The sequence below is a fragment of the Convolutriloba macropyga genome, chromosome 4 (genome assembly GCF_964194025.1).
Source record: "Convolutriloba macropyga chromosome 4, txConMacr16.3, whole genome shotgun sequence".
Lineage (NCBI taxonomy): Eukaryota > Metazoa > Xenacoelomorpha > Acoela > Convolutidae > Convolutriloba > Convolutriloba macropyga.
The window spans coordinates 54,041,173-54,064,929 of record NC_134471.1 but is presented as its reverse complement, the minus strand read 5'-3'; the positions used below and the strand labels follow the sequence as shown (position 1 = coordinate 54,064,929).

General features: G+C 34.6%; 1 protein-coding gene across 1 annotated transcript in view; it reads left to right on the top strand.

Annotated features, from left to right (window-relative positions):
• LOC142337757 (uncharacterized) overlaps positions 1-23,757 on the top strand; it is a 68,369-nt gene that overhangs the window by 32,070 nt on the left and 12,542 nt on the right. The window contains exons 9-13 of the mRNA XM_075387253.1: positions 345-626; positions 1,841-3,650; positions 8,003-8,192; positions 12,707-12,850; positions 13,202-13,573. Of these exons, the coding sequence (XP_075243368.1) occupies positions 345-626; positions 1,841-3,650; positions 8,003-8,192; positions 12,707-12,850; positions 13,202-13,573 (2,798 nt within the window). The remainder of the gene's footprint in view (positions 1-344; positions 627-1,840; positions 3,651-8,002; positions 8,193-12,706; positions 12,851-13,201; positions 13,574-23,757) is intronic.

The following is a 23,757-nucleotide window of genomic DNA, read 5'->3' as shown; positions in this document are numbered from 1 at the left end:
AACTTAATTGACTTTACTGCCAAAAGTTATTTGAAAATGCGACGAAGATGGTTTCATCTATTTATAAATCGTAGTAGTGTTATATCTCTAATGACGTCATTTGAAGCCCCTTAGTGAAGTTTTTAGTCCACCCTCCTCCAGTCTAAGCATCCCTCGCTGAAACACGCTGCAATAGATTAGAAATCCCACTAGTCGTTCGAGCGCAGTTAATCGGTTGTTTTTTAAATAAATTTTGTATTTTGATATTTCTATTTTTAAAAATTGACTGCGAAAAATTGACTGAACAAAAAAGGCACGTTGCTCCTACCCTTTCTTAGGTGTGTAGATTTTGTATTTTGATTCAGGCGCCTACGGTGTTGCAGCAACGTAAATCCGCTCAACTGTACTGTCTTGGAATGGACTACTCAGTTAAACAGTATAAGAACTTCTTCAACAATCACATTCTGAGTATGAACAGTACACAATTGAAGGAAATAGAAGAGAAAAAGCGACATTTGAACTACAAATTTTGTTTGGACCCGGAATTGAAGTGGCAATGCTCGATGGTTGGGGGTGTTAATGAAATGATTTCTGGACTGAGGCAGGCGATTGAACAAATCGAGGAACAAGTGCCTCCATTATTCATGGTAAGGCCAAATATTTTATTAATAATGATTTAAATTGTGTGCTTTTTTGATTTCAGTGTCACGTTTCGCTTTTGACCTGGACTTTTTTTAGTTTTGAATGTTCAAAATGCTATGGTACAAAAAAGCTACGCACACAGAATTTTTTTTAAAAAGTGCTACAAAAATCAAAACATTTTGACTTCAAATCAGTTTTCTCGTAAGGCGTGGTTACGCTTTTATGCCTAGTAGGCTGTTTCTAAAGTTATCAGACAAATTTCAAACGACATCTAAGTCTAATTTCCGGCACTTCCAAATTTTCCTAAAGAACTGTTTTCATAATGGTTCCCTCGCAATTGACCTTAAATTTTCAGATGGATTCAGATCGGGACTATTAGCTGACCATTCCAGTGCCTCCTGCTCCTTTCTGTTTTTATCAAGAATTTTTGCTTTGTCAAGAAATCCCGTTCCATTTCTCCAGATGAGTTGCGGATGATTCCCTGAAAGACCCCTTTGGCCTGTTATTCTTTTAGTATAGTTTGTATGTATACTGTGTACTAGATCTTATTTTTACGCTGAATTGCTTTTATGTTCTTACCAAGAAAGTTGAAAATTTAATATGCAGCACCGTCAGAAAAAAGTAAAAAGAGAAAGCAACTTAACCATCTCTTCTGTGTAAACGGAGAAAGCGAGCACGAAAACTTTTCGAAAACCTCAAAAATTCACGACTTTCTTTAAGCCGTAGCGCTCTCAAATAGCACAAAACTAGGCTTTTTGATGTAATTGAGACGTTGTTCATAAGCGTTCGCTAAATACGTCTCGTGAATTATTGAATAGTAAAAACCGTAAGTCTCCATGACAAATCATAAAGCTCGTATAGATGTTCGATTGAATAAAAATCAATGGGTAATTCAGTAGGTTGGGTTTGAATTCTGATGACATTGGATTTGAAATTGAACAATAGGTCACCATATCATATGGCTCAAAATAAGGCTAATATCAACTGCATCTTCTACATGATGCACTCAACTTATAACCGAGACCACACGCTTTCATATGTTAATTTAGCACTCACTGGTTATGAAGTGCGTTGCTCCAAAAAGTGATTCAAATCAGTCTCTCTTAGCTGCCTCTAGCTACTGACGAAGCCAATCGCTTGCCAGACGTTTCCGAGCAATTCGCTTGGCCATGGTCGGCTTTACTGAAAGTAATAGATCTAACTTTTCTTACCGTTTCAGCACAAAGAGTGGTTCGAAAAGTACCCAAACGGAACTGATTCAATTTTCAAAAGCGATGCTCCGAAAGTCAAAGATTTAGTCTTCGCTCTTACTTCGCTACAGCAACACTTCAAACCTTGTCTATTTTTGGCTGTGTGGAAAGAAGCGTGTTGCAATTTGGGTTTTTGGGTGAAATATTTTCAGACCAGAAAAGATACTGAATCAGCAAGTAGTGCCAATAACAACTCGTCGCAAGTTTCGAAGGAAAACCTCGGCGATTTAGTCAATGCTTCATGCGCTAGTGCAATGCAAAGTGAAACTGCCATGTTCATGTCTGAATGTATTACTGATGAATATTACCAGAAAATTTACGAAGCTGATCTTGAGAAACCGGTTTTCGTGTCGGTTCCACTGAAGCATAATTTGTACAAAACACGAGGAGAATTATACAGGCAAGTAGGACATGGCTGGGTTTGGGTGAAGAAGAAAAAGAGACCAAAAACTAACGCAACCAGGAACAGGGTCAATTCAAAGTTAGCCAAAGGGACTACAAATAAATCAAGAAATAAAATCTTTCAGTTAAATTCAAGCCAAGAATTATCTTCTCTCAGGAACAATGTCACCATTGACTCAAAAACTGACACCGCTGACTCAAAACTGTCCGATAACGAGTGCATGACTACTTCTACGAACAATTCTTTAGAATTAAGTACAAAACCTGTAATTGATGTGCAATCGTTATTTCAACAAAGAGAAAACGAAAATTTTCAACTCAAACGAAATACTCAGTTAAAACACCTGCTAGATGTCAGGTTACGTCAGGCAGCTGAAAATGGTCATTTTGATATTTCAGAAGCTGAAAAATTAGAGAAACAGATTACAGATCTGCATCGGAAAATATTGATTGTGGACGAAGAAATTTCGTGCATTAATTTGAAAATTAGAAAATTACAAGACCAGAGAGAAATCTGTAATTTAGATGAAGAAACCGCTTTGTTGTCTCCTCTTTGCTACAGTTGTTCAAAAAATGTCAACACCGATGTTTCGTCTGGTAGTATGCAATGTTATTCGCCACTTTGCATCGAAAATCGAAGAGTTGCAGATGAAGAAAGTAAATCAAAAAACCCTTCCCCTACAGAACAGAAACTTGCCGCCAATGATAAACTGAATTTCGAAGATAAAATTCTCAGTAAGGACAACGTATTGGAAAGTTTGCGCGATCAGAAGTCAAAATTGGAACTTGATTTAGAAAAGGCACAGGTTTCATTAGACGGAGTAACGGCTACTTCTTTTGTTCACAAGCTAAGCCTGAACGATGCTGATGAAAGCGTGATAAAAAATCAATCGGCATTTGAAGACATGACTAAACGGAGTTCTCAGAATATTTTCTCTTTGCCAAAATTTCAGTTGAAAACCCTAGCCCAATCGGGACTGGCAACGATTAGCGAAGTTAGTCCTTCACTTTTCCCGCATAAGTTGTCTACAAACTCTATTTTGTGGCCATTTTTCTGCGAAAGACCGAGCACGAAACAGGTTTGGGAACAAACGCTCGAATGTGGAAAAGCTTTGAGATCAGAAGATCAAATAGAGTCTGGTGACAAAAATCAGAATGAAGCATTAAATTTATTATGCACTGACGAAGAAAATGACGTATCTGAAAATCGTACTACTGGTTTGAGTTTGGTTCTAAATGACGTCATGTTACCATGCGCGCTTTCAAGCATAGCAGTGATGCTTCGTCTGCTTCATGCGAGCATGAGATGGGAAGATCTGAAGGAAATTGAAAAGACCAATGTGCCCAAAAATGTCGCCGTTAATTTCTTGGACAAAGGTTAGATATCTGCGTTTATTAACCATATCAGGTTTTTGAGATCTTTAACTTAGTGTTAAGGGTTTCAAACAATTTTGATCAGTTTTGACTTTTGAAATAAAAGTATTAACCAGTCGGTTCGTACAAAGCTGTGTGCCGCACAGAATGTTCCAAAACTCCTTTTAGGTTTTTCAAAGAAGTTTTATTTGTTTTCCGAGAAAAGGTTGTTATTGGATTAAACGTGAAGTAGTTTCTTTGAATGCATGGAAAACTTTGTTCTTTCGTAGCCACAAAAAATTCGTAGCCACAAACTTAGAATAAACTACTGTTTCCTATGCAATGTTATTTTCAATGGGAACCAATCATTAAAGAAAAATAACACTTTAGAAAATCACTCACGAAAAAAAATAATACTTATTAATAGCAGCGATAGCGATCTGTTTTTGGATTTCTCTTAGTCTTTACGACTCGAAGAGGAGTATCGGTTTTCTATCGGTCTTTTTACAGTTCAAAGTGTTATTTCTCATTCTAAAGTAGAGTGAGAAAAGGATGGTTAAACTAAAATTCGTTTTCTCGATTTTGATTATTTGTTCATGTGCGGAAGTTTACCTTCTGTTTTGCTGTTTTTTTTTCGAGTTTCTTGATCGGGTTTTATCTAAATGTTTTTTCAAATCAATTCATCGTCATTTCGAGGTCCAGTTTTTCTGTTCAGTCAATGCAATTTCTTTGAATTGTATTTCAGGACTTTCTGCAATTTTTCGTTTTCTATAGCAAGTGTTTTGAATTGAAACGGTTTTGGTTGCGTTGTTAATTAGAAATCTTTAAATTGATTGAGTGCGTAAAAATTTCTGACGGAAACAATTGATAGTGTTTTTTGAACCGCATTAACGTGTTTTAACGAGAAAACGTTTTTTAAAAATTAATATTTGCGGGTTCTGAATTAAGCATTTTCAAATTTTTTGAATGCAATTTCATACATTTTGGGTCCAAATTTTAACTTTTTTGTTGAGGCAGGTTCATGTTTTTCAAAAGCTCTAGAGAAGGTAGTTTTTTATATGAAAATAAAAGAGATTCAATTTTTTGATAGTCAAGTTTAAGCAGAAACGTTATTCAAGAATAAGTTTTATTTTTCTGATTGGATTTCATTGATTAATGTTGGTTTTTGCAAAAAAATGTTCATTTTTTGTTTGATCAATTTTTTTAGATATTTCATTGGGAGCGAAAGCTACTTTGTTGCGCCATGACAGTCAGTTTTCAGAGCAGTCAAATTTGCTTCTGTTGTGTAATATTTGAGGTTTTTGGTTTTTGCAACATCCTTGTTAATTCTTAGTTACTTTTTTATGCAATCTGTATTTTTCAATAAACCGATGAGCAGATAAGGGCATAATTAAAAATTTATTTTAATTGTGTTGTAAATTGGTACCTTTTTTGTGGTTATTAGTTTGAATTAGATTTTAAAGGCAACAAGGATGCTCATTGATGTGCGCTCACGAGATCTGCCACTAGAAATACTACGAGAAAAAAAAACGACAAAAATTTTTATCTGAGTTTCAAAGCTCATGGTAATAAAACCTTAAATACAAAAATTTACTTTTTCTTAACTGTACAGCAGATTGGACTTTTCCTTAGTGAGACTAGGTAACAAGTAGACAAACAGAAGAAATAATGAGGTCAAATTCAAAAATCAGTCAACGTTTTTTGAACCAAATAGTTTCAAACCTCTTAAAAATTTTTCGATTTAACAAAATAATTTTTGATTGAAAATGAATAACAGAAATGATAAGACTTGTCTTTCGTTCGACTAAGACATTAAAACTGACTGAAGATACAGAAGAACACAAAAAATTACAAATAGTTTACGAAAACACAAGCCATTAAAATCATTAGCTATTATATGAATTTTTTTTGTTTCAATTGTTAGTTATACCAATTCTATTTAAATTATGCTGAAAGATTAAGTGATTCCACTTGGATCTCATTTGAAAATATTTGGGATATGTTATCACGCGAAATTGCTAAAAAGAAGAGAAAAAGTAACAAATTTTCAACACTAACAAAACATTTATGAAAACGCATATTGTCCAACGAACAAAACATCAGTAACATAATATCAATCGGCACTTTAATTTTTGGTTTAAAACGAATTGGCTGGGACCTCTCAATGATGAGAATGAGTTACAAATGACAAAGAGAACGACAAAAACTGCAAAAATTCAAAAAATTTTCGAAAACGACTAATATCACAAACTTCTAGACTATTTGCTATCAACTGACTGCATTGAGTTAGATAATTCATTCAATCCTCAATTAGAAGCTTATGAGACCTTTCAGCTTTTTATGACTACATAAACAATATGAAGAGACAGGAAAAAACAGCAATTTCAAAAAAATTGAGAAAAATATCGAAGACTTTAAAAAAAATGAACTTTTCAATAAAAACTTTCATTTTTCATTTAATTTTTTAACAGCTATGGGATTCTTCTTTTTTTACAATAATACTTCAAAATATCAACAAATATGAACAAATATATTAAAACCACAAAATTTTTGAGTAAACCTGTATCAAAGCCATTAAATTCAATAACTTTCAATGGAAGTCAATGAATACGCTACGTTGTGCGTCGATTGGGAGACAATGATGTTTGTTTTTTATAGGTCATCACTATGACATGACAATAAGTCATGACTTACAAAACAATAACAAAAACCTCAATTTCAGTAGAAATGTGCGAGAAGAAAGTCTCGAAGTCATTTAAACTATAAGCTTTTCTCTGATGTATTGAACGTTTTTTCTAGGCCAATAGGAACTATCAATATTAAGATAATGTAATACGATTTCAAAAGGAACCTAAATTATGGAAAAATATCCAAAAATTAAAATTATGAAAACCCATGACATCTAAGTCAAACCAATAAATAGAAGATAAAACCGCTAACCAGATTAATTTTGGTTACAGTAGACAGGAAGGGGTGTCCTCTTAGTACCGAGACTGACTTACAGTTCACAAAAATAGTTTAATATCAGTTAACGTTCAAACAAATTTATCGAAAAGCTGATTTTAACAGCCATAAGCTGTCAACTCAAAGCACTAGATAGGTTCAATTAATGCTCATTAGGAAGCCTATTGCACTTTTGATCAACGATTCTATACCATAAGGCTATAAAAACTTAGTAAAATCAGAATTTCGTCAAAAATTACGAAATTTCAGTCGAAGCCCAAAAAAATATGAGCGATTCTCTTGAAAACGTTTTTTTGTTCTTCGGTTATGATTTGACTGCAAATGAGGTTTGTAATAAACAGAACCTTGATATGAGAAGTGACTTGTCTCTAAGTTACTTGAAACAAAAACAAAAAATTTGAAAAGTTGTCTAAAAAACAGATCTCAAATAGATTTTGATTTTTTAGTGAACTTCCTTATGAGACCAGAACTAGCCTTTTATCGCCTTTCGTCTATTAGGAACACATAATTTATTCATTTTGTAGCTCGAAATGAAAATTTAAAATAATTTTATTATAGAAAAAAACTTAATTTGAACAAAAATTACGATAACAGTGAACAAAATCATGCCAAATGTTCCGTTTTCACACCTCAACCTCGATAACTCCTAGAGAAAAAGAGCGAAATTCAAAAAAATCTTTTTGATTTTGAATTCTGCGCTGGACGAGCTTTTTATTGATACCACTCACATTTCTCTACGCTGAATATATCGATCAGCCAAAATTTTCTGAACAAAAAAAACAGTTGAGTATATAGTTCCTCCCCCAAGTGGGGTCGGAACATCCCCCAAGTGGGGTCGGAACATTCAGCTTTTGAGAAGTATCGAGCTAAAGGCTGTGAAACAGCTTCAAAGTTAATTTATAAATACAGAAAGGTGCGATACAAAAATCAATTGGAGATAGATGTAGATCGTCTTATTTCGCCCCTTAAATATTTTAACTCTGCTGTTTTGAATTTGAAATTCTTGAATTTTGTTTTTTCAGGTTCTATCAAATAAATTCAAATCAGGGGAAAGATCAATTTGATTGAACCTTAAATTTTGGCAAAAAACGGATAGAGAAAGCTTATCAATTTTTTAGGCTTTTTTTAATGTTTCAGGTGTTTTTTTGTAAATAGATCAGATTCGAAGGCCCTAGAGAACATCATTCTCAAAGTTGATTTCAAATGCGAAATGACCACAAACATAAACAGGCTGTTTCAGTTCATGTTCATGTCTTTTATGTAAGTCAGAACTGGTCTAAGAGCTACTAAATTTTCGATATATTATCATTTTAGGTTTGGGGGGAGAGAATTGAGTCGGGAGCAAAAAATTTATAAATCAAAGATTGCCGGGCATCGATTTCAGTGCTGGTTTAAAGGTTTAAATATTTCAGGTTTTGCCTACCGTATTCAGCTTGAACCTGGAACTGCGATAATAAAAGACCCTCAAAATGTGCGGGATGTTGCTCCTTTGAATTTGGAAACCGAGTTCCTTATGAGAATTGTGCATTTGACTGATGACAGAGGCGGAAGTGCGATTGTAGAGAACAGTATGAAAGACGTCGCAATCAGTCCAACGAAAAGGTAGATTAGATAGTAATAACTTGCGATGGTGTTGGCGCAGCTCCTGCACCTTTCGATATCTAAATGAATGAGATCAGCAAGTATTTACGCAATTATTGTAAAGTATTTTGATTATTGATTGACTTGGAAATAAATTTGAAGCAAGCTACAACCAAATCCAATCCATTGCCTGCCGTTCGAGAGCCATTCGCCCGACAGTAGTCGCTTACATTTATTATTAGTACGCAAGGCAACATAAATGTGACAGAAAACTACGCAGTTAATTATTTTGTTGTTCTCAAGTGCCTCATGATTACGGACAATCTGGAAAATTCATCTGCCTTAAAAGCTAGTGCAGAGATAGAATGATTAGTCGGAAGATCTACAGAAGAGTACTGTTGAGTTGAATATCTTCGAGTTCCTGCGGTTTCTTCTGTTAAACTTTCGGGAATTCAGTTTTCGTTAATTTCGTTGCTCTCGCTTTAAGCTTTTTAAAGCTGTTTTTGTATTCTTCACATTTTATAGCATTTGGGGAGTTTTGGGGCGCATATGGTTAAAACTAGTTGTTCTAGCAGCTTTGGTTGTCTTTCATCTTTTAAAACTAGAGAAAACTTGAGCAATTTTTGCAGATTTTTTTCTGTTTCTAAGTTTTTTTTACTATTATTTATTTTATGCTTCTCGCTGTACTTCTTCTTAATCAATTCGTAATGAAGAGCTATGCTATGGATGTTGCTACAATGAAGTGACACTTGAAAGCTAGACATGGTACTTTTCACTGAAATACAGACAGAGCACTTTTCACTGAAAAATTGTCTTCGAAATTTAGTTGGTGTGTTCTTTGCAATTCTTAATTGTTTTTGAATATATCTGTCAATTATTGGGTGATATAGTAGAAGATTAGTTTCTCCGAATAACGGTTGGCAACATTGCTTTTCAGCCTTCTGTAGAGCTCTTAGTTTGAGAATTTTTAGTGAATAATTTTTTTATTTTCTCCTTTGTCATATTGTTTCTCTTTCATCTCCAAATTTTTTGACTATCTGTCAGTTGGTGTCATTTTGTTTGGACATAGTTTTTTGGGAGTAACAACTTAAGTGAATTTTCTTAGATATTATATCAATTTTTTTCAGTTACTTCTCTCGTGTTATTTTTCCTGTTGGTGTTTCAAAATGTCTATCATTATGTAGTGGGTGCATTAGATATGAAGGTTTTGTTAATTTTCTACTTCGAGTCGTTTCCAGAGTTCTTCGGGCTGTTTTTCACTTCATCGAACAAAAATCTGTTTGCCTTTACCTTAGTTTGGCTTCACAATTTCCACATTTTACGTGAAATCTTCAATGTTCTACGGTAGTTTCACTGTTCCATCGTTTTGCTCAAAGTGCTTTTAATCGTCAGCTGCTCCTAAAAACAATCTAGAATCAGCAGTCAGCATGGGAAATTAAATCAGAATTCGACTTGAACTTTGTTTATAAGTCTTACTTACATCTCTAATGCTTTTTGGTACTGATACTGACCCATATATCATCTCATTAGGAAACACGCGTATGTCTAATTACGAGAATGAAATCAAAATAGTTGGCGCTTTAAAAATGTTTTTTCTGTACAGCCATAATTTTTCATTTTCCGATCGTTTTGAAACATAAGATAGAAACAAACGAACAATGTTGTAACTTTAGTAAGGCTAAGTGGAGCTTTTTCAATAACTCTTTTTGCAGATTCAAGGATAAAAATTAACAAAAATTAAAAATCAACCAGGAGAATTTGAAATTGAAAGCAGAATCTGAATTCTAGAGTTATTCTCGTAAAAATTTTTCTCTTTATTCAGACGTAACCATTTTAGTATTTTAAAAACCTTGGAAACGTTCAAAAAAACCGACTTCATTATTTGAACGTCAAATCAACCAATTTCATCATTGAGAAAAAGAAAACTCTGATCTGTTTATTTGTATTCTTTTTAATGTCAGATGTTTTCGAGCTAATCTTCTCTAGTATAATGGAATACAGATGAAGTTGAACGTTAGAGGGTTTATGGATTGACAGGTTCATTTATTTAATACATTTTCATAATTGTTCTGAAAATGAATTATTTTCCCTTCTCTGCATTTTAAAATTGCTCTTCCAACAGACGTTTTCCAGTAATTGGTCGGTGTTCTAAAACCTAAATATTTCGTCGATTGCGAAACTCCTCATGTTAAAAACAAAAATTTTTGTTCGAAGAAGAATTTTCTTTTCTGGTTCTCATAAAAAATTATTAAGTTTTTCAAATTCTTGAACTCTTACTTAAAAAAGGAAAAGGTCCAGAACGTAAAATTAACTGTTAACCAATATTACTCAAAGCTACTAAATAAAAGAGCTCACGAACACCTTTCAACGTTCATTTTTATGTTAAAAACAACCAGTGGCAGAGTGCAAAAACTTTCAGAAATATTAAAAAGATAGAAAATTATTCAAGTTAGAAAATTTTGCAAATATTCCGGTTTTAAATATATTTGAAACAAAAACTGTTTTCTTTGAATCTAGAGTTTAACACATCTGCGTAGTTTTTGAAAAAGACTGAATGGGCAGATTATGCTCATGAAACAACATATTTTTTCGAAATAATTTGGAAAGCGCTTTTCCGATTTTAGTGTGATTTTAGATTTAGATTTTCTGATTACCGATATAATTACCTCAAAAAGACACAAAAGACGCCTAGTTTTCCAAAAAAAAACAATCAATTTACAAATGAGCGGCGACAAACATTGAGTAAAGATGCCACAATGAAAATTGTAAATTTTTTCTCGGATAGCGAGGTTTGTATTTCCTTCTTTTGAGTTGAGTATGTGATTTTCGCCAGACTGGCTAGCAGTCTAAGCAGCGGGTTCCCTGCTCTCTTAAATCGCTCGGTTGCATTGGTGGTTTCTGTCTTGGTAGTTTTCGTCGTTGGCGGCAGTGGTTTTGGTCTCATTCAGCAGCTGGTCGGTCGCTGTCTGGACTGTCTTGCTTGCTGGGTCTGGAGGCTCTTTGAGGAACTCGCGGAGGAGGTCGATGAAGTTGACGTCTTGTCTCTCTTTGCAATGCTGGTGGAACTTGTCGAGGGCAAAGTTAGTGTTTCGGGTAGACTTGGCTGTGACAACGGCATCAGCTACAATTCGCATGGCTGTTTTGAGGATTTCTGGAAGGTCTCTCACTGTGAGGGGTCGGTTCAGGTTTAGTTTGTCATTGTATCTGATGCAGCCCTTGTAGCTGGCAGCGTGGTCTCAATGGCAGTTGGCACACTTGGGGGTATCTCTGGGGACGGTGTAGTCAGCTAGCTCGTGATGACTTCCACATCTGATTCATCTAGCTTCTTATGTCCACGCATGTGATGTGTGTGTGTGTGTGCGTGTGTGTGTGTGTGTGTGCGTGTGTGTGTGTGTTTGTGTGTGTACGAGAGACGGAAAAGGAGCGCTAGCGTGAGATAGTGCCTAGAAGAAAATTTGGTTTTTTGGTGTCAAGTTTTGTATGTGCGCGCGTTTGTGTTTGTGTATATAAGTGTTTTTGTGTTTGCAACTCTTGTGGTATGTGTGTAGAAGAATACGTGAGAGTTTGTCTGAGAGAGTTGGTTCCATTAAAAATTGGATACAAATAAAGGCAGATTGCGAAACTCAGAAATTGTGAAAAATTCGAGAAATTAGTTGTTTGCTATAAATTGCGGATATATGTTTGTCCAATACCAAAACTTTGTCTTTATGTCCCATTGACAACACGCTTGCGAGACAACACGCTTGAAGCATGAAAATTGAAAAGAAGTTTTCTAAAAATTTAATGCTTCAAAGTTTAAAAATTACAGTTACCGATACAATTGCCGCAAAAAGTCCTTATTTGGTTTATTAGAATAAAAACAAAGAAAACCTAATTGTACAGTGACGAACCATGAGTAGTGATCAATTGACTAAAGAAAATTTCACCGAATGTTTCTTTGGTGTTGGGCTTTGTATTTGTGCTGGGGTTTGTTTGTGTAATGTGTGCTGTGTTGTGTGTCTTTCAGATTTTACTACCGATCGTTCTAGAGTTTGCTTTTTTTTTAAAAAAAGACGGCATGTTTTTTGATTCAAACAGATTAGGTAATTTCAAACTACTACTACTACTACTCTCAACGGTATCTCTGACCGAATTTGAAAGTTTTTTTTGCAACCTTGAGAGGTATGTTGGAACATTCTGTGCTACGCACAGACTCGAGCGAGCCGAGCCGTCTTGTTAATTATGTGTCATCAGTTCGTACCTTAAGGTTCTTTTTTTCTGAAGGAAAATGATTTCGTGTTAGAGCCGGCGCCCGATGCTTCTCGACTGTTTTCGTAAAGATGCTGATGCAAGTACTTTACTTACTGCAGTTTTTCAAAAGTCAGCTTAAAATCGGGCCTGAGTAAACTGTCGATGCAAATTGATAACTATCAAGAAAATTTGTAAGCAGCTTTTTGTGTCAGGGTGGCGTGCTGCTTCTTGAACTATTTAGCTCCGCTGACAGTGGTACTTCAATATAGCGTAATGGTCTCGTTATAAAGTTTGATATCTTTCAGACCTGGAAAAGTGAGACGTAGTGGTCGAACACCCAAGTTTAAGCAATCTCTCCTCAACAGCTGCAGCAACGGACGCTCAGTAGACGTTCATTGGGTATCGGAGACAGACCTGGAATTATGGGAAGTCAAACACTTGCTGGAGAGGTTGGTTACTGGTTTGACGAGAAAAGGTCAACTTTGTTAGCATTGCTTTAGCAGAAGTTTTAACGGCACTTAAAAAATTAATCCAAGGTGGCAAACAATTCATCTGCCCACAGGAGAACATTATCATTCAAGGATTTGAATTGTAATGGAGCTGAGATTTTTTGGCGCTGAGATACAGGTGTTTTTTTGCGAAAGGTCAATTTCCATAAATAACATAATTTTATATCTACAGCGAACTATTTTCTTTAGAACAATCTACCAATAAACTCGTAAGAAGTGCAATCGCAAGGACCAAATATTTTAGAATAGAGTTTGATAATGCAAATGAAGCCATGTTTTAATTCGTTTCAGGCGATCTCTAATTGTTCGGAAATACGAACAAGAGCAACTGAGAAAAGAGCAACTCGAACGCCAAAAGGCTATTAAAAAAGCTCGCCAACTAGAATTAGAAGCGCGTGCAAAAGAATTATCAAAAGTCAAACCTGTAGATAAAGCAGAAAAAGAATTCGGCGTCTGGAGTGACTCGGATGAGGAAACGACAAATGAAAGAAGTGGCAGAAGCTCTGATACAGTAACCTCCAATCTGATAACAGGGTTTGCGGCTTCTGGCACATCACATGGTCAAATGACTAAAACGTCCAATCCTTCGCAGCCGCAGCTACAAGGTGTTCGAAGAGTTGTTGTTGTCAAGTGTTCGGACGGAACATCAAAACAACTTGTTATGTAAGTAGACGTAAAAGTGAAAGACGATTTCCGAAGTTATCAATTCTTTCCCATGCACGCAAATTTTGTACTCTCGCTCTCTCTCTCTCTCTCTCTCTCTCTCTCTCTCTCTCTCTCTCTCTCTCTCTCTCTCTCTCTCTCTCTCTCTGTCTGTCGTAGTTCTGAGTTTTGATGTTCGTGTGTTTATTTGAAGACTTTTTTAATCATCTATGATTTAAAGCTTGTTTTACAATGTTTATAGCTGTAAGCTGATAAGCTAAGATGTTGCTGTAAGCTATGGTGAGCAAACCTTTACTGCGGTGCTATTGATTTTTCTTTTTCGTAGCCTGATACTCTTATTCATTTCATACAAAATTTTTTCCAAAACTTGGATTCTTTTGTCAAGAGTATAAATCTTGATAAATGGCATTTTGTGTAATGATATCGTTAACTTGTGTTTTTTATTTTGGCTTTTTGCTGTTTAATTTGCGTCCTAGTGGTTTTTCACTTCATTCCGGTAAAATCAGTAGCCAATTTGATCTGTATAATCAGTGACGACTGAGCATTTCTATAAAGTTCCACAATCTTACAAAATTGACATTTCATGTAGTACATTTTTATGCAGTACAGTGCTAAAGAACAGAACCAGCAAACCAATTATATTTTTCAGTCTTAAGTGGCCTTTCGTTTAGTGGTTAGTCTAGACCTAATATTTTCAAATCCGGCATCCAAATTTTTTTTTCAAGAGTTAGAAGTCCTTTAGCGAGAAAAACATGAGATTTATATGATATGGTAGAAAAAAAAACAAAATCTGTACAATTTTTGTACATGAAAAGTTCGTCTTGTCACCGTCTTTTTAATTGATTTTGAGTTGCTGATGCTTTGATTCTTTGTTAAAAAGATATATTGAAATCATTTTGAGTGCTGCGTGGTATGCTTTGAGTGCTGTCTTGGTATAGCAGAGCAATTTTCGTCAACTGTGTTTCTCGGAAGATCATAAAAGAATGTTTTTTGTAATTGACTACTTTTGGCTTATTTAGCTGGATGCTCTAAAACAATAAGAGAACTGCTTTTGATGCCTCATTGATTGGTGTTGGGCTTCGTTTCAACCCGGCTTCGCCCCTTCTCAGCTCTATCTGGTACGTTAATCAATGCGTACATGCAAAAGTAGTTCTCTAACTATTATTTGAATTAGTTTAAGACCAAAAGAACTCATTTGTCTAATGAATGTCTCCAATACAAATGCTGCAACGGAATAACAACGCTATTATACTACGGCGGCTAGTTTAATTCTCTCTCTCTCTCTCTCTCTCTCTCTCTTCTAATTGCTTAGATTGTTGTATGTCCTCTTTTATTTGACGAGAAATGGGCGGGACATAAACAGTTTTAATTATTTAGTTCGCTGTTTTCAGTCGAAATTTTTTATGTTCATCAATTGTCTACGAAAAAAATCTCATTTGCGGAGCTCAATCACCACAGCGTTTTTTCCTATAATGTTGGTATTAATTGCTCTCGAATGAAGTTTGAAGCAATTATTGTAAACTTTTTAGTCTTTTTACTACTCAAGCAGAACTATAATTTTTAGTTTGCTGCCTCCATGTATTTATGCAAAATTTTCGCTTGATGGTTTTGGCGTTTCGAGTGACTTTTACTCCCTATGCTTTTTCGTTTTGCGTGATCTAAATTTCTCTCTCGTTCGCAAGTGTCAACAGTTGATCTCATTTGGAGCCCGCTTAGTCAATTTAGTTACACCTCTCGGTCAGACTGAAACAGGCTAAAGTAGATTAGATGCCCAATAGCAGTTCGAGAGCAATTCTTCCGACCTTAGTCGGTTATGTTGAAAACTAATTTTGGCAGATCTTGGGAATTATTTGAATCTTGGGTTCTTTTTCGTTCGTTTCAATTTTGTCTTCTTCTTTGTCTTATCTGATTGCTTTTTTAGTGATTAGTTATATACATAACTCAGAGAGAAAAGGAAATATCACAGTACAAAAGTTCGTTTCTTGGTGTTTTGCATAGTGAGCTCATTGTTTTGGGTGGAGGCAGAGAGAGAGAGCGAGCGAGAGAGAGAGAGAGAGAGAGAGAGAGAAAGTGAGTGAGTGAGTGAGTGAGTGAGAGTGAGAGTGAGTGAGTGAGTGAGTGAGTGAGTGAGTGAGTGAGTGAGTGAGTGAGTGAGCTAATGAATGAGTGAGTGTGTTATCTCAATTATATCCCCACACTTTTTAGGAACACCAACGTTCCCCAACTTACGCTTCTTTAAATACAGTTATCTGATTTGGTTGAATGTTTTGCAGTTCAATTGTGTTTATGATGTCTATATGCGTTTATGATGATCTATTGTTTTTATGACGTGTTGTATGCAAAACAGTCAAAAAGTATTTTTTATAAATTGGTTTGTTTTGCGAAATGATCAATTTTGTGCATTGAGGTTAGTCAGAATCTTCGGTAAGAGGTGAACAAAAGTGAGAGAAACTTTGCACGGTTAAGTTGAACGTTGTTTTAAAGTTCTTTCGCGTCTATGAATCTGACTGCGCAGTGTGTAAATATTGTGAGACTCAGTTGGAATCGAATGTTAAGTGTGAGGCTTTCATTTGATTATGAGAAGTTGTAAACTTTAATTCACGATTACGTTCAACATAAAGAAAAGTTTTTTATAAGAGTTCGCGTCTAAAAGCTTCCGAAAAATTAACTGAAACGGAAATAACCCCAGTTAGTTGCGTTGAAACATTTTTGATTTATCTCGAGTTCTTTTTTTTGAGAAATGTATATAGCTCTGACTTGTATTTAACTCTGTTCAGACTTCCATTTCTTAAATGAAATGGCAGTGAGTTCCATTTTCTTGATGTAGAATGAAAAAACAATTAGCTTGAATTTTTTGTAGCAATTATATTAGTCCCGTCGGTCTTCTTTTATGCGATTTTTCGCTTGACCGATTTTTCGTCTGACGCTTTTGACTTTTCGTCCTCAAAAACGGGATAAACAGGTAGCGCCCAGCGGGCATTAAGTGCTCTTAGAGCCTTTCAGCTCTGTTTCAGCTCAAACTGTTTTGGAGATTTATAATTATGGTGTGACGAGCGGTTCTCCCCCCCCCCCCAACTGTTGACCCCCCCCGCACCGCGCTGTTGCCCCCCATCCGACTGTTGCCGCCCCCATCAGCACCCCCCCCCCCCCCCCCCCCGCGCCCATGGCTAGTTACTGACAAACAACCGCTCGCTATAAACACACAAATTTAAACAAATTTTCACAATTTTTTTCAAGCTTTTTGAAAATTTTTGCCATTTTTGTAAAACTTTTGTCAAATTTTTGAGTTTTATCAACCCTAGATGTCAAGCAGCCCACTCTATGGTTTGATATTAGGTTACTGCACATTTTCTAGTTGTAATAGAATGGTTTCAACATTTCAACTTAGCGAATTTTTGCAATTTTTTGAAAATATTTTTCGGTTTTTAGGTTTATCCGGCCTCAAGATCCAAGGAGCCTCCTATAGGGTTTGATGATAGGTTACTGTATATTTTCTAGACGTAATGGAATTTTTTTCAAGATTTTAACATCACAAATTTTAGCATTTTTTTTTTTGAAAAACTAGTATTTAAATTTTTTTTATCATTTATTGTCATTATTCAAGAAGAGCCTCAGAGTCCAGAAAACCTTAGGGTTTGAGAATATGTGGCTACATAGTTTTTAGTGGTAATGGAATGGTTTTCAACTTTCTAATATTACAAATTCTATCGCTTTGTTTTTATAAAACTTGCAATTTTTTCAACTTTTTTGACAATTTTTATCTTTTTATAGGTTAATCTAGCCTCATGAGCCAAGGAACCTCATCTAGAGTTTGATAACAAGTTATTGTATATTTTCCAGATGCAATGGAGTGTTTTTAAAGATTTTAACTTTTAACGATTTTTAGCATTTTTTTTTTAATTTTTGACAATCTTGATGTTTTTTTGAAGTTTTTTTTAAAGGTTTTTCTAGCCTCAAGAGCCAAGAAGCCTCCTTCGAGGTTTGATAGTAAGCTGCTGCTTAGTTTCTAGAGTTAATGGAATGGTTATCATTATTTCAATGACTCGAGTTTTAGAAATTTTTTGCTAAATTTTAATTTGAAAAATTTTTGAAAAATTATTATCATGTTCCAAGTGTATGGATCTTTATGAGCCAGTGAAGCTCTTTAAGGCTTGAAATAGGCATACTAGATGGCCTCTTGAGACAATGGAATGGTGTTCTGAAGATATTAGTATCACGATTTTAAGCAAGATTTTGTTAAAATTTGCAATTGTTTTTAAAATTTTTGAGTTTTTCTCTTTCTCTGAGTTTAACAATCATTACTGGCCAACGAAGCTTTTTAAGTCTTGCAGATGGGTTACATGACAAAAGTCCAGAGACAAAAAATGTTTTGAAACATTTTATTTTTTGCGAAATGTGGAAACTTTTCTTTGGAATTTTGCACTTTCAGTTTTTTTAGTTAGCTATATGATTTAGTTACTAACAAGTTTAGAAAACTTGAAAATGTAGAGTCGAGTTGAATCTCATCATGGAAAAAATCCTAGCTCTCTCTCGCTCTCTCTGTGTTGGCTGGCGTTTCTTTCCTTCTCCTTCTCGCTCACGTTTAATCTCTCTCTCTCTCTCTCTCTCTCTCTCTTGATGTTTTTTTTGCAATCTTGATGGTTTTTTGAAATTCTTTATTTTTTAAAGGTTTTTCTAGCCTCAAGAGACAAGAAGCCTCCTTCGAGGTTTGATAGTAAGCTGCTGCTTAGTTTCTAGAGTTAATGGAATGGTTATCATTATTTCAATGACTCGAGTTTTAGAAATTTTTTGCTAAATTTTAATTTGAAAAATTTTTGAAAAATTATTATGTTCCAAGTGTATGGATCTTTATGAGCCAGTGAAGCTCTTTAAGGCTTGAAATAGGCATACTAGATGGCCTCTTGAGACAATGGAATGGTGTTCTGAAGATATTAGTATCACGATTTTTAGCAAGATTATGTTAAAATTTGCAATTGTTTTTAAAATTTTTGAATTTTTCTCTTTCTCTGAGTTTAACAATCATTACTGGCCAACGAAGCTTTTTAAGTCTTGCAGATGGGTTACATGACAAAAATCCAGAGACAAAAAATGTTTTGGAACATTTTATTTACTGCGAAATGTGGAAACCTCTCTTTGGAATTTTGCACTTTCAGTTTTTTTAGTTAGCTATATGATTTAGTTACTAACAAGTTTAGAAAACTTGAAAATGTAGAGTCGAATCTCATCATGGAAAAAATCCTAGCTCTCTCTCGCTCTCTTTGTGTTGGCTGGCGTTTCTTTCTTTCTCCTTCTCACTCACGTTTAATCTCTCTCTCTCTCTCTCTCTCTCTCTCTCTCCTTAATTCTTTTGTTGATGCCGCACTTCAGCGGCTGTTATGTGGCGTGATTTCATTGTCTATTACCCTAATCTCAGGCCCCTTCAATCAAGCTAAAGCTGACCTCACTAAACAGTGGCTAGGTACTGAGGAAGCCAACCGCTCGCCGGTCGTTTGAGAGCAATTCGCCCGACGTTAGTCAGTTATGTTTTTGAATAATGGTGCTCAAAGTTGTAGACGGACGATTGACTGAAACAGCAATTGCTCCGTCCTAATATATTTATGAAGAGAGTAAAGGTTATGTTTTGTCTCAGTGAGTTCTTTATTCCCAGATTTAAAATGCTCAGGACCCGTGAGGATTTGTATTTTGACCAAAAGAAAAAAAATAGTTTTAATGGCCTAACTCATCTGCTTTTCTAGAGATATCAATAAATTAGATGGTACGCTCGCTATTCATTAGCAGTGCACTGTAATCATATGTGCGATAACGAATGAATTGTATAGAACTTTTAAAGAGGATGTCTGTTATCAGTTTAAGGAGTATGTCTTATTAGTTTAAGGAGTATGTCTTATTACCTCCGCAAACCACTAGGTGCTATGACCAACCTTTTTCTAGAAATGGATTAAAATTTTTCTACCTTTCGCTAATGTTTTTGACTCGGCGAAAATGCTAGTTTTTTGCCAGTGATCCTAAAATTCAAGTTCTCTGTATGAATTCGCTGTGGCAAGTTGCGAAAACCTTGAAAGGTTATACCCTCTGAATTTTACGAGACGCGCATCAGTTAGCCCGGATTTGAAACTGTCCAGTTTTTTGTCTTCCCTACCAATACGGTGACGTCCATTTTTTGCTTGAATAATAATTTTTTTAGAAGTTCAGAAAATGAACAAAAATCATTGATATTTCAAAAATCAAAATGTAATTAAAAAGTGCTGGTAAGCAGTTGAGTGGGAATTACAAGAATTGCTTTTCATCTCTGTCTGTCTGTATTTCTCTCTGTCTGTCTCTCTCTCTCTCTCTCTCTCTCTCTCTCTCTCTCTCTCTTGTTTTGACTTCTGTTTATTTCAATCAGAGGAATTGAGGTCAATTGAAGTAATCTCAATCTAATTGAAGATGAGTTTAATAGGAGTACTCTAATTGAAGGTTAGCGTTGTAGAACATAAGTTTTAGTTAATTACAGGCAGCACAACAGTTTATGGAATAACCTGATTTAAATGTTTTTCCAGCCTCATTTTTCATTTGTATTAATTACTCTCGAACGATGTTTGAAAAATCATTGTAAATTTGTGTCTTTTTATGCAAAATTTCCGCTGGACTTTTCATCCAGAACATTCTTTCGACATTTTTTCTTGGGTGACTTTTTCACGCTTGACTTTTTGATTCTCGTGATGTCCCTAGCTCTCAAACAAGAGGTGACTGGTTCGAACGCCTCCCTAGTCAGAAGGTCTTGCGCCATATGTTTCTCTAACCTATGACTTGCCAGTTGTTCGAGAGCAAGTTGTCCAACGTTAGTTGTTTTATATTTTTGAGATTGCAGGTTTACAAGCTATTGCAGGTCTTTGCTGGCAGCTGATGTTTGTAAGTCTATAATTTTTAATTGAAACTTCGTGAAATAGTAACTCTTGCATTTTTGGACATTGTTTAAATCGGACTGGATCGGCTAAATAACTTCGTAAACTACCTTTTTTAAATTTTGCGCTGTTTGGTGACCAACTTTTTTATTCTTAAATTGTGTAAGGAATATCTACGAATTTAGCTAAACAAATTATGTCCACTGGCCCTTGAAATGCGAGATATCTGTAAGAACCAACTTTCACCTAAAGTTGGGAGATCTAAAAGGTTTTAAAACCGTCGTTTAGTTTGGTGTACATAAACTATAGCGTGAAATATTTAAAAATGCTATTCGTGCTATCCAGCAAACCTCATTTATGTCCTCTGTTAAACTGCTCACTATTTTGAATCAAGTAATCTCTGCTGTTTTTATAATACAAAATTGTTCGCAGAGTTGAGAAACAAAATTCTGAACATTGCAAGGTGCAGATGCATCAAACAAATTCAAGGCTACCAGGGAACGATCTAACTTCTCTGGTTCGTTTCCAATGGCCAATCGGAAGAATTGTGCAATTTTCAGAGATCATAGAAATTATCATTCTGAAACTACAGAAAAATGTTTTATATATCCCGCAAGAATGGTCATACTCCCCCCAAAAAATGCCAAAGTTTTTAAACACCAAAAAAGATTTCTAATCAACTTATTGTCAGCGATTATAAAATGCCTTAAATGATTTTAACGAAAATTTTTACTTTACTCAAAACCATAGTTATAATTAAGCGCAAATTTTAAGCATTACTCTGAATTTGAGTTTTGTGAAGTTCTGTCATGTCTGTTTTTTCTCAAAAAAGGAACGTATCCGTTGCTTCAAAGCTTCTTTGAGTTCAATCTCATTCGAAGAAAGAGCTGTTGATTTCGTAAAATTTCAATTAATATTTTAAAATTAAATTTGCGTTTCCAAAATTTAATAATATGTATAACAAGGCGGCTCGGTAATGTGCAATGGCACATAAGGTTCCGACCCCGCCCATCCACAATTTTGGCATAATTGTCTACCAAATGAGGAACAGATAGAAAAACCCAAAAATTATTTTTTGCGAATCCCAAAAAAGCCCAAGTCTTTTTCAAAAAATTCTATATGAACGATAAGATAACCTCCAAAACAAATAACTCAGTGGAGTGAAAATTGATGCATTAGATTGCTGTAATATGTCAATATTAAGAAAGCGAGTCAAAACGAACAGCAAAATCAAACAACAACAACAACAACAAACATTAATTACATCAAAAAATTTATGTCCCTCTTAAAAACTAAATTTAATAACAAAGTCAACATACCGTCAGATAAACCTGAAACTAAACAAAAATAACTTATAAATCACCAGAAAACATATGCGACCAGTCCATAAAAAGGTTTGGTAACAATTATACAAAAAAGAACAAAAACAGAAAAGTAAAAAAAATTAACTTATTTTTTTGAAACAATTAACTTCAAAGTAATAAATACCATTAGGAATAAATTAATATTACCATTTATTTGCGATTACCACTGCTTCTATATAAGGGCATTAGGACCTGACCTTATTCATTTTTTAGAGCGGCTAAAAAGAACAACAAAGAACAAACAAAATTTCAATTGAAACTTGCCAGAAAACGCTGTCAAAACCGTCAAGCCAAATTTTGGCACTCAAAATATATTTGATTGCGCCTTCTTCAAACAGCTATAATGTAGTACGTGGCCATTCATTAGTAAGACTAGGTAACAAGTAGACAAAAAAGCGAAGTGCTAAAGTATGTAATACTTTAAATTTTTTTTTCGAAACATAATTACATTCAATGTCATGAAAGGCATTAATTACAAAAAGAGCTATTTAAATATCGTCGTTTTTTCATGAAAAGGAAACCCTCGAGACCTGTAATTATCCAGAATATTTCTTGCATCTACAAAAAGAACGTCAAATATGACAAAAATCAAATTAATTTAATTTTTTTTTGTGAAAAAGCGGTGTCGAAGCCAGTAAGGTCATAACAAAATCTTTTAAAAAAAGATTTTGGGACACCAATCCCTTTTATTCCCTTGACACCCATAATGTCATATTTGACCTGTAATCAACTAACGAGATTAGGTAACAAAAAGAAACATAAAAAGAACAAAATTGCGAAGTTAAAAAAGTTTTTTTTTTTAATTTTGGAAAACGATGGGTTTGAATGTCATAAAAGCCATCAGCTATCTGCTAATATCAGAATATCGTTTTTTCTATTTTTCCATGAAAAGCCAATAAAAAGCTATCACTATACAGGAAATTTCATACGACCGAAACGACAAAGTATAAATGACAGTTAAGACAAAATTAAAAAATTCAATTGATTTCTTCAAGAAAGAGGCGTCGAGGCCATTACAACGATGATTTATATCTTCCAAGATTTTAATATGTTCAATTGGGCTTTAATTTGAATGCTAATAAGGTGACATTAGAACTGTCAATAATGTGATAATGTGACAAAATTAGAAAACGTGAAAAACTGGCAAATATCAAAACAAACAAAAATCTAAAATCTTGTAGTATCAAAGCCAGAAAACAATAATTTCAGGCTTAAAACTGCAACCGAGAATAAATGTTAACTCAGTAGAAAGAAGAAGCAGTCTTTTTTTGCTGACACTAAGCTGGAAGTTGAACAAATTAAGAAAAAAATAGAGGAAAAGTTAAATAAGCCATTATTTATTGAAAAGTCAATTATTTTTAAAAAAGAAACGACCATAAACTTTCAATTAAAAAACTAAATGCATTAGCCTGGAGCTGTTTAGCAAGCGAATTGGTTGGACCTATCACTCCTGAGCTTTGATTTGATATGTTCTGTTCTTTATTATTAAAAAAAGTCTTTTTTTTTTAAAAAAAAAAAAGACCGACTGATTACAACCCGATTTTTTTTGGATTGTAACAGTCCAAGAATGGCCCAAAACTACCCCTGTTAATACTTATTGTCCGTTAAGAACAATTGATTTTTCAAATGTTGTAGATATAGATAATTTCTGAGTTGAAACTCAAAATAAATTTTGCATTTTTGATAATCAACGAGTAAAGTTAGCAAAAAACGGCAAAGTTTCAACTACAAGGCACTCTCTGCGGACTCTGAAGTAGAAATAGCCCCCCTCTGAGTCTACAAAGATTGTATAAGTGTTGTTTGGGGGTGTACTGTAGGCAAATTTAATCAAAGTGGACTAAAGTAGCTTATTTCGTGCTGTTGTTGATGAAAAAGGCTAAATTTTGAAATGTTTATCCAGATTTTTTGACCAAAAAATTAAATCAAAACAATCAAA